Source organism: Orycteropus afer, unplaced genomic scaffold (genome assembly GCF_000298275.1).
Source record: "Orycteropus afer afer isolate SDZICR_OR568_19922 unplaced genomic scaffold, OryAfe1.0 scaffold00002, whole genome shotgun sequence".
NCBI classification, from domain to species: domain Eukaryota; kingdom Metazoa; phylum Chordata; class Mammalia; order Tubulidentata; family Orycteropodidae; genus Orycteropus; species Orycteropus afer.
This window is the reverse complement of record NW_006921589.1, coordinates 22428564-22439448: the sequence shown is the minus strand read 5'-3', so window position 1 is coordinate 22439448 and position 10885 is coordinate 22428564. Positions and strand designations below refer to the sequence as shown.

At 38.2% G+C, this 10885-nt stretch overlaps 1 protein-coding gene across 1 annotated transcript in view; it reads left to right on the top strand.

Moving 5' to 3' along the window:
- UNC80 (unc-80 homolog, NALCN channel complex subunit) overlaps positions 1 to 10885 on the top strand; it is a 282090-nt gene that overhangs the window by 91115 nt on the left and 180090 nt on the right. The window contains exons 14-16 of the mRNA XM_042782808.1: positions 1539 to 1685; positions 6240 to 6387; positions 8621 to 8769. Coding sequence (XP_042638742.1) covers positions 1539 to 1685; positions 6240 to 6387; positions 8621 to 8769 — 444 coding nt within the window. The remainder of the gene's footprint in view (positions 1 to 1538; positions 1686 to 6239; positions 6388 to 8620; positions 8770 to 10885) is intronic.

Below are 10885 nucleotides of genomic sequence, written 5' to 3'. Positions count from 1 at the left end.
AACCTTCCTTCTGAGGAGTGGCTGGTGGGTTTGAACCGCCAGCCTTCTGGTAAACAGTCAAGTGCCTTAGGCACTATGCTACCAGAGCTCCTTTGGGCTAAATAGCTCTCTTTAATAGAGGACAACTTTTGGAGAAGCACTCAGCTGACAGCTGTCACCCACCAACACTTGCAGCAACTGAGAAGATGAATGTTTCAGTCTAGCACCATACTCATTACATGAGGCTACAGATTAGCAAAGGAAGACCAACTGCATAGCATTAAGGAAGAGACTCTACCCTACCACATTAGAGCACATTGTCATCCCACAATCCACCCACATTTAGGTAATTTTTCTATGTGTGTAGTCCCAAAGTGGAAGTATCAACTTGATCATATAACTGGAAAAACTCTTTATAATTTACACAGCAATTCCTATCCATTCGTTCATTTGCTCTGCACAGTAAACCTACAAAGTGGGAAAGGCAGCTATTAACCCTCAATTCACAGGTGAGGAAACTAAAGCACAAACAGATTGGTTAATTTGTCTAATGTCTTATGCAATTAAGGAACACTGAAGGACTAGGCCATGATGTATGTGTTGAAGACATACATCAAGGAGGGCTGAGATAGGCTGAAGTTTCCTGAAGGTAATGGCTCTTCCTCCCCGGACCATGACATTCCTTAGCAACAGCTTCTTTATACCTTTTAGAAATAAGAAAGTTCCTTTTCTGGAAATCATGTCCTCCAACAGCAATAAAGATTAGATGGAGCAAAAGAGAGAGTGATAATAAGCCTCATAATTCATCATAGGAGAGATTCTTACTTATGCTTCAAGGGAGAGGATCAAGCTGAATGTTTCATAAAGTTCTGCATATTCTCCCTTTTCTTGTGCATGTCTATACAATACAGTGAAAGTACACAGAAAAATCCCTCAGAAATGCCAGAAGTTGCCAAGAGATTTTAAAATTCCAGACTTATCCATTCCAGAAATTTTGCAGTCATCCTTGCCTAGTTTTATTATCAGAGGACCGCTGATGAGAGTATCTTCTAGAAAAATCTATTTACTTTTTCTTTCCTCATTGATAGTCATTACTCTCTGTCTAGTCCATCAAGGTTATGAAAGCATGTCTTCTACTAAAGAGTTCTTTGTTCATATCCTTTAGCATTAGTTTTTGTTATGTTGTTAGGTGTCACTGAGTCATTTTCAACTCATAGTGACCCTGTGACAGAGTAGAACTACCCATAGGGCTTTCTTGGCTGTCATTTCTACAGAAGCAGATCAATAGGTGTTTCTTCTATGGAGCCAGTAGGTGGGTTTGAACCACCAACCTTTCAGTTAGCAACTGAGTGCTTAACCATTCTTTCTTTTAAGTGATGTACTAGACTTTAGAAAAGTTAGCTTACTTTTTAGCCCTTGACAGTTCTTCTCAGATTTCTAAAAATGTAAGCACTCACTATAAAATATATAAACATAAGTTAATCATAAAATAGAATCTTAGTAGCAGAGGGATTTCAATGGCAAAGTAAACAGATTTTCTTTCTTGTTCATGGGTACAGGATGAAAGTACACCTGTAAGCAACCATAGGCTTGCTCTAACCATGCTCATCAAAATAGTGAAGTCTTTGGGATGTGCCTATGGTTGCGGAGAAGGACACCGGGGGCTCTCTGGAGATCGTCTGAGACACCAGGTATTCCGGGAGAATGTAAGAGAATTAAAGTAGATTCCATTACCTCTCCCTCTTCCCTCCATCCAATTTAGGAATGAGTCCTTTGACAATGAGGGTCAGTGTTTCCTGAAAAGTATTATATTCCATAATGGTAATTAATACTGTCTTAGGAGGGATTGGCAATTTCTATAAAATATCTCAAGACATCAAAAACTCAGGCTGAGGAAAGTTTAATTGGAAAAATAATTCTGCAGAAGGCAGGCCAACTCTCAGTTGGTAAAAGGATGTATAATTGGAAAGTATGAATGGTAGTTTGAAAGATTTTACAAAGAATTATAGTTTGAAAGATTTTGAAAAAAAAAAAAAACACACTCAGCAAGCTACAGATGGTCTGTGGCAAATGCCTTTTTGATCGCCTGCCTGGGTATAGTAGAAACATGTTTTATATTAGAGAAAGAGGTCAAAGTTTAGGATTTCATTTTTTGTTCTTACTTAGATATGGAAAATGGCCCTTATTGGGACAAAACAGGACTATAAAAGTAGTTAGTCATTTTTTCTGGCTGCTTTTTGAGTGTGAACCTTGACTTCTAGGTATTTGAGATCATGTCCCTTTGAACTGTGTGAAACTTGAAACTCTGTGTTTGGCTTGCTGGGCATAATTCTGTAATGGATCATGGTCTTCAGCTAGCTCACTTTATTTTCCCTGCTGATTGTTACTTTCCCCTTCAGATGTGAGCAATTACCTACCTCCACAGCAAATCCAAGCGGGGCCAGTTGCCTCATTTGTACGTTTAAATGGAAGTCATAACAAAACATTCTTAAAGATAAGGATTTGATGCAAATTTGAGTCCAGAAAACCCTGTGGCCTAGTTAGCAGAGTTTGAGGATCATGTCAAAATTTATTGCCAGCCCATTATTCCGTGGCATTAAGTTTTGTCTTGAAATATTCACACAGAATTAGCATGATGAATTTCTTCCCTCCTCTCATCCCTCCCTCCCTCCCTCCCTTCCTTTCTTCTTTTTCTTTCTCTAATTTGTTTGTGTCATCTATATAGCTACCTAGCTATCTCTCTATCATCTGTCTGCCTGCCTTTCCATTGATCTATCATCTATCAGTCATATTTCTTCCATTCATGCTTTTATTTTCTATTATGTTGTATTATGTTAGTTTCTTATGTGTATGGGGGGTTCTAAATTCTGAAACTTGAAAATTTTGACCATATCTAGAATTTGAAGTAAATAACAAACATACTCACTGCTGTTGAGTCAGATCCAACTCATAGTGACCCCTCCCTGGGTTTCTGAGGCAGTATCACTACAAAAGCAGATTGCCCAACCTTCCTTCAGAGGAGTGATTGGTGGGTTTGAACCATCAGTCTTCTGGTTAGCAGTCAAATGCTTTAGGCATTATGCCACCAGAGCTCCCAAATAACAAACATAAGAATTAATAATGACTAGAAGGCTGATATTGCCTCCATTTTGCATATGCATACGTGATTTTTCATCTTTGACTTTGAATTCTATCACAAAAAGAGTAAGTGTCATCAAGGTTAAATAAACCATATCATTCCTCCTGTAAAAGACAAATTCCATGAAATGAAAACACTAAAATACAGTAAAAAGCATGGTAAGAGGTAAAAAACTGGCTCTGACAACCAGAATCTGTCTTTCTAGAATCAAAAAAAAAGCATAGCTAGTTGGATCAGAACTCATTTTAGAGACTCTTGTTACTGCATAATCCACCACACTTTCCTCCCCAAACATATTAAATGTTCCCTATCATGGTGGCCAGCCAGTTTTCTACCTGCCTTTTCAGCTTTGTTGACATAAGTGGAAATTTCTCTATTATCTGATTTCCCAGTTCAATACTCATTATAGAAATTATATGTGCTAATTCATGCTCAGTAAACACACTATCCAAGAGTGGTGAGAGAGATTATCCTATGAAAATAACTAATTGAAGGATCTAGATATTTCCAGAATTTTCTAGCATTGACTTTTTCTGAAGTTATTTAACCTTTAAAATGTTAGGAGTATTTATCGCCTCTACTAGATGAAGCTTCCCAGATCTTTGTTTTAAGAAACAGAAGGTTATGGCAATTATATTTATCAAAGTTCCTGGAAATTTCAGTATATAATTCCTCAATGCTTCTCAGATTAACCTAATCATTAGCTAGTAGTGCTGAATTATTGAAAAAGAATTCACTTTTTAAGAATTTTATATCTCTTTTGGAGAAGTTAAGTTATTCATTCAGAAACAAAATATTTAATGTTTGATATTCAATTCCTGCTTAAACTTTCCATTAACTCATTCAGACATTCTATTAGATTCAAGAATAGATTGTAACTATGCCTTTTTTCATGTGTTTTATAGAGAACATAGAATAATTTGTACTTCAGGATTTTTTTTTTTTTTTTGCATTCAGGATTTTAAAGCACTTTGTAACTATTCTTCACAAATTCCTTATGGGATAATAATCAAATATTTATTTTTCATGTGGGACATGTTTTACCCAATGGTTTGCAAACTTCATTTTATAGTAAGCAGCATTTGTTTTGTAAGGGGGAAAAAATAAGTTTACTTATCTGGCAACCAATAACTTCCATCCTCTCTGGAAATAAAACTTCCTAATTTTCAGTGTTCTTAGAAGCCGTGGTGCTAAGTGCTTAGCAGCTAACTGAAAGATTGGCAGTTCCAACCCACCAGTAGTCTGCTTCTGTAAAAATTACAGCCTTCGAAACACTGTGAGAGAGTTCTACTCTGTCCTCTAGGGGTGCTGTGAGTCGGAATCAGCTCAACTTCAGTTGGTTTAGGGTCTAATAAAGGAAGAAAGAAAAAATGTAGCAATTCATGTGACTTTGTGATACAAACATAAGAAATTATAACAAGATCATAGCAAGAAGCCTATTTCTGATTCCAAGTTGCAGCCATTTATAGTATCCTCACCTCAATATTTTCAAGAATTTCACCTAGTCATGTTTTGTCAAAATGATAGATGTAACTTAAATTTTCTTAGGGTCACAATTAAGAGCCCATTAATAAGATACCAGTTCTCAGGGGCTGCCTTTCCTAATCTGACTTCCATGCATGTGCCTGGTTGTCCAAAATTCTCTGTCCTCAATTAAGGTGATGCTCAACCAACCACCATCCTTCTTCTTCTTCTTCTTTTTTTTTTTTACAATACAATGTTTTAATTTTTGTTATTAAAGAAATTAAGAAAAGAGAAAATATATACCATTTTTATACAGAAATAACACACACCTGTACATTTGTTTGCCAATAGCTTCCTCCCTACAGACAATATTTTTGTAAGTATCCCTATGACAGCCAACCACCCTCCTTCTTGATCCTAAACTCACACACTTCTTCTGGCATTTCCCCCATTTAATTCCATTATTATGAACTTTCTTAATCTCATTTATTCAGACATTATCTTCAAGATATCAACTAATCTCTATTATCCATCATTTTAAGTCCCCTTGGAAAGTGGGTAGTATCTATATGCATTTCCCCAATCATCATTTGAACTATTAACAAAGCCACTGTATACTAAGAGAAATAAGCATGGATTAGGAGTCAAGACCTTGACTTCTAGCTTTTGGCTTTGCTGCAATGTATGTTGTATTAATTTGGACAAAATTCTTCACTTTGAGACTCAATTTCCTCAGCTGTAATATCGGGATACAAACCTACATCACAGAGATGGGGTGAAAGTAAATGTTGACACACTTCCATGTAATAAATGTTTTTAAACAGTAAAGCAACAAGCAAAATTTATTTTCTCTTGCTGATTTCAAAGGGCTAAGAGGCCCTCTAACATTCCCAGGTAGTTTCTGAGCATTCAGTTTGCTCCCCATGGCTATGACTTTATTGGTCCTGATAGTGAGAATTATTCCCTTACCATTTGCCACATGGCAAAATTATTTGCTGAGTCATAGGAAATATAATTTTAAGTAACAGGGCCTAGCCAATGGTCACTTTCTTTTCATATACTTAAAGCCAGCTTCTATTTAAATACCATACTATCACATTCAAATACACACACGTAGATAAATAAGCAAAATAGACTTGTCTTGAGTGTATGTCTCTTAAATGTTTCAAAGACCTTTCCTTCCTGCCTAAGAGGACACTGGATACTCACTTCCCATGTCCTCCTCCCCCACCATTAACTCTACTTAATTTCCAAGTGGATGAGCATGGGAGTGGTATGCTTCCTCCCACTGCACAAAGCCTTTGGGTTTAAACATGGAATCCCTATCCTATCACTTAATAAATTTGACACGTTGAGATTTTCCATTGACATCTTAAAATCTTGATTGTGGTGAAACACTGAACTCCTTCTGGGACCAGCATTAGACCTTGGCTTTGGGTTTTTTTGGAAGAGCAGCCCTCAAAGTAAACTAGCCCTCTCTTCCTGTTCAGTCTCCCTCTTCTTATTCAGACAAAAGGGGTCAGTAAATTTGGCTGGTACCAACCAGGTGGGAAGGATGGAGGCCTTTGCTATCTGAAACTTGTCCCTGTCTGAGACTACTGATATGGTAGTTTAAGCTGGTACTTGTGACTTTTTCACTTTTGTTCCTTCATTGCAGGCCCAGAACTGCCTCACTAAGCTCTACAAGCTAGATAAGATGCAGTTCCGACAAACCATGAGGGACTATGTGAACAAGGATTCTCTTAATAATGTAGTGGACTTCTTGCATGCTTTGCTAGGATTTTGTATGGAGCCGGTCACAGACAGTAAGTAAAGCTGAACCTAAGTTCAAGGAAAAATTGCTGTGAGATGGAGCAGGTAGTATTTTAGAGTCACACTAAATTTGTGGGGATAGAATTTAGAGAAAAAGATACATGTGTGCGTGCATGTGTATGTCTAATAGAATATAAGCAAGAAAAGCTTTTACACAATCTTTGATGAAACATTTTTGACACTTTCTGAAGGCAACTTACCTTGTGAGTGGGAATCTGGCAACGTTTGTGGCATCCGCACTTTTAGCCCCTCAATCCTTATACCACTATTTATGGGATTCCTCTTCTCTAACTGAACTTCTATTGTATGACAACTGAGGTAGACAGAGATCAAGGGACTAATGGAATATATTCACTATTTCAACAAATATGAAGTGAGGGACTATTATGTGCCTGGCAGAAAGATTGGCACATTTCATGTGATTGCAGTAAGCATAATGGTAATACAGTTTTGATACACACAAATATTCTGAATTTTTAAAGACTGGCAAATGCATCTATGGATAGGCCCACAAAGTATTTTATATCTTCATGGCTTTAAGAAAACTACCAGTATAGAGACTCACATTGCAGGGGGAGACCAGCGAACACCAGTCGCATCTGTAATAAACTGAATGCCTCCTATACCACTTGAATGCCAAAGCAGCAATGAAATGAAAATGATGCATAAAGCCTGAGTTTAGTAAAATAACCCATTTAATTAGAGCCTGAGAAGCAATCATTTCTTAGTATAGATTTTTATTGTTTATATAATACATGGTGCATGATCAATCGTGGTTGATTAATTTATCATGAAAATATATTTAATAGGTTTAGAAGCCATTTTCTTGTTTTATCCCTGGTTTTATTGTTTCATTATCACATGAAAAGAAAATATTGCTTTACTATAGAACCCCTGAGATAATCTCTGTTATCAGAGTTGATTTAAACCAAGCTCGTTATAAATTTAAAAAAAAAAAAGAATTAAGTGAGAGTTGTTGTTGAGACATTGCAAGATAAATTCTCGGTTACAAACTAATTAATTTTTTACTTTCTTAAAGTATTTGAGATAGAAACTATAAGCATACAGTATATTCTTTCCATAACATAAAATCCATAGATAGTTCCCTGTCAACTCACAGTCAGTGAGATGTGAGTAATGAAGTATGTATTGCTTTAGTGTGCTGAATTCCTCCTGGGGTTCTGGAGACTTGGATCACAGAGAATCAGCCAGGCACACTTACATGTAATCAGTCTTGGAGCAGTGCATGCCCTTACCCCTCAACCCACAGATAGCTCCCAAGCCATGAGGACTCTTCTAGCAAAATCATGGAATCCCTGTTGTGTCCCCTATGAAAGATACATGTTGTTGTTGTTATGTGCCGTCGAGTCAGACCCAACTCATAGCGACCCCTCCTTGGGTTCCCGAGGCAGTATCACTATGGAAGTAGATTTCCCCATCTTCCTTCTGAGGAGTGGCTGGTGGGTTTGAACGGCCAGCCTTCTGGTTAGCAGTCAAGTGCCTTAGGCACTATGCTACCAGAGCTCCATGAAAGATGCATGGATATGTGAAAAACTGGCAGAAAATGCCACAGAGGTGATAGCCTCAGCAGCCCTCACCCCGGCATTTCCCGTGTGTATGAGGTAGGAGGTGGCTCCCAGCAAGGTTACAGGCTTGCCCTCTATGTATGCCCTGGAAGCTAGCAAGAAGCCACTTGGAGTGCTGGGGGGCTCTTGGCAACACCCAGTCCCTTTATGTTTCCAGGACCCGAGAGAGTCCCCCTCCCTCCATCCCTCTTCCCTCTCCACACGCAGCTCACCTGCTTCTGATAGACTGAACTAATCCCATGAGAAGCCAGCAGTTCTCACCACCAAAAATTAATCAATTAACTGCTTCTACTGCTTCTACATTGAGAGACCATTTGGTAGATCATTCTCTTTTTTTCTTTAGGTGATCACCTTCTGAAAAAAAAAAAAAAAAAAAAACTCTAGGTCTAAAAGTCTGAATTAAGTCAACGTTGCTAAGATCTATCAGTGAAAACATTTCACAAATGAGGTTCTCATCGTAAAGGAGAATATGGCTCATTTATGCCCAGGTCCACATAAAGAGTATTATTCAACTGAGGGTTAATCCTCAGATTTTTATTATCTCCTTTCATTAATTTCTGGTTGTCAAGTAATGCATTACTCCTTTATACTGCGTAGCACATTGGAAAGATTATTTTTAATGTGTACATTTGCATTCCAGACAAGGCTGGGTTTGGAAATAACTTCACCACAGTGGACAACAAATCCACAGCCCAAAACGTGGAAGGCATTATCGTCAGTGCCATGTTTAAGTCCCTCATCACACGCTGCGCTTCAACCACACATGAACTGCACAGTCCTGAGAATCTGGTGAGAAGCTCACCTTTTCTTCCCACAGGAGTTCTCAGTCTCTGTTCCTGTAAAAGGAAGTGATGTTGGAAACAAATTCTGCACTTTAAAGTTGAAATATCTATTTTCCCCAGTGTCACCAGGAACTTACAGTAGAGCCCGAGCAATGCATTTCTCCCTGGTCTTTCTCATTATCCTATCTGCCGATTAATTCATTGTTCTCTTCCCTCTCAGAGTTTCTGTGATGGTTGGTGGAGAAGATGGAAAGTACATTGAGCCCTTCACAGGGAACGTGCTAGAGCACAGGGTGTTAGCTCATAAATATTTAAAAACCTTATACCAAGCATTATTTAAAACTATGTTTACTTTAAAAACTTAATGCCAATATGCTGCTGAAATTGGTTTTGTTTCCTTTTATTGAGCACTGTGTTCTTTCAGCTACGCTATTAAAGCCTGTGTTAATTAAACCACTGAAGCCGCAAGCAGTGTGAGTGGGCGCCCAGGCTACAAAAGATTAGTGCTTAATTGCTGCCAAGGAGACTGTGGTTGGGGATACTAAAATGAAGATTGAGGCTCCTAGATCTGACATGAAGAGATTAGTTCAGGTCTCTCCAGATGTAAAGGAACAGTTCTCCACTTTAGCCACCTGTTACACATTATGGCTCTTATTGTTGTTGTTGTTGTTATGTGCCGTCGAGTTGGCCCCGACTCATAGCCACCCCTCCTTGGGTTTCCGAGGCAGTATCACTACGGAAGTAGGATTGCCCAACCTTCCTTCCGAGGAGTGGCTGGTGGGTTTGAACTGCCAGCCGTCTGGTTAGCAGGCAAGTGTCTTAGCCACTATGCTACCAGAGCTCCTATGGCTCTTATTAGAAATTGAAAAAGAGCTCTGGTGCTGCAGTGCCTAAGTCCTTTGACTGCTAACTAGAAGGTTGGTGGTTCAAACCCACCAGGTGCTCCATGGAAGAAAGATGAAGCAATATACTTGTGCAAAGTTTTACTGCCTTGGAAACCCAATGGGGGTTGCTATGGGTCAGAATCAACTCAATGGCAGTGGGTTTGTTTTTTTGGTTATTAGTAATTATTCAGGCCATTTGCATATGTGGATTCTATGCTAATTTTAGTCTATTCTAAACTATTGAAACCATTCATTTAATTTGAATGTTAAGCAAAACCCCAAACAGAAAGGTATTCAACTTTTCTGGCTGCCAAATCCAATTCAACAAAATTCTTGGAGCACGTGTATAACACAGGAGCCATTTCCTCACAGTAAGTAGTAGTTTGACACATTTATTATAAATATGTAAGTGCTTATTAATCTCAATCTGCAAACTCATGTCTAGAAGAAATATTGTATTTCTTCATTTTCTTTAAATCATCTTAAGTTGGCTTTGAACCCCCTTCCTACCAGAATGGCTAGAAGTTGAGCTTGGCATTCTTGGAGTTCCCACTTTATGGAGTTGTGTAAAGATGCCCAAGTCTTAGATTGAACCTCAGGGCCTGGGGAAGATGCCCAAGTTTCAATCAGCTGTCCACACCTATTGTTTCCACAGTGCTTTCTTCTGCATGCTTAGGGGTCAACACTCTCTGATGAGTCTGGAACTTGGCTCTTTGGGATCCTGTCCCCTCTCTGGCTACCAAAGAACTACCAAAGAGAAGAGGGAAGGACACACCACTCTGTTTCCACAGGACTCAATGGTCACTCTCTCCATATTCCTCCATGGCCCTTCCTTCTGTTTTCCTAGAGATCATAAATGTCCCAATGGTCTTAGGTTTTGAAAACCAAAGCTGTCAGGTAAATGTTTTTTTAGGCTTCTACTTTCTGCTTTATTGGAAACTTTTCCTAAGGCCAAGAATACAGTTAGGACTCTTGTAAAGAAGGGAAGGAAAAGAGGAAATGCTAGATAAAAAACTTAATATATAAAAAAGTCTTGTATATATATTTTAAATAATTATTTGCCAATATATTTGTTTAAATAGCCTTAAGTTCGTAGTCAAGTTTATGTTCAAATGGACTGCAACATACATATTATTTTCTAAATCTATCCACCAAAATATCCCATTCTTTGAATGGTTATGCTTTTTCAGAAGTGTCTAGAAGACTTAACATATTTTAACACAGTGATGGGTAAAATTT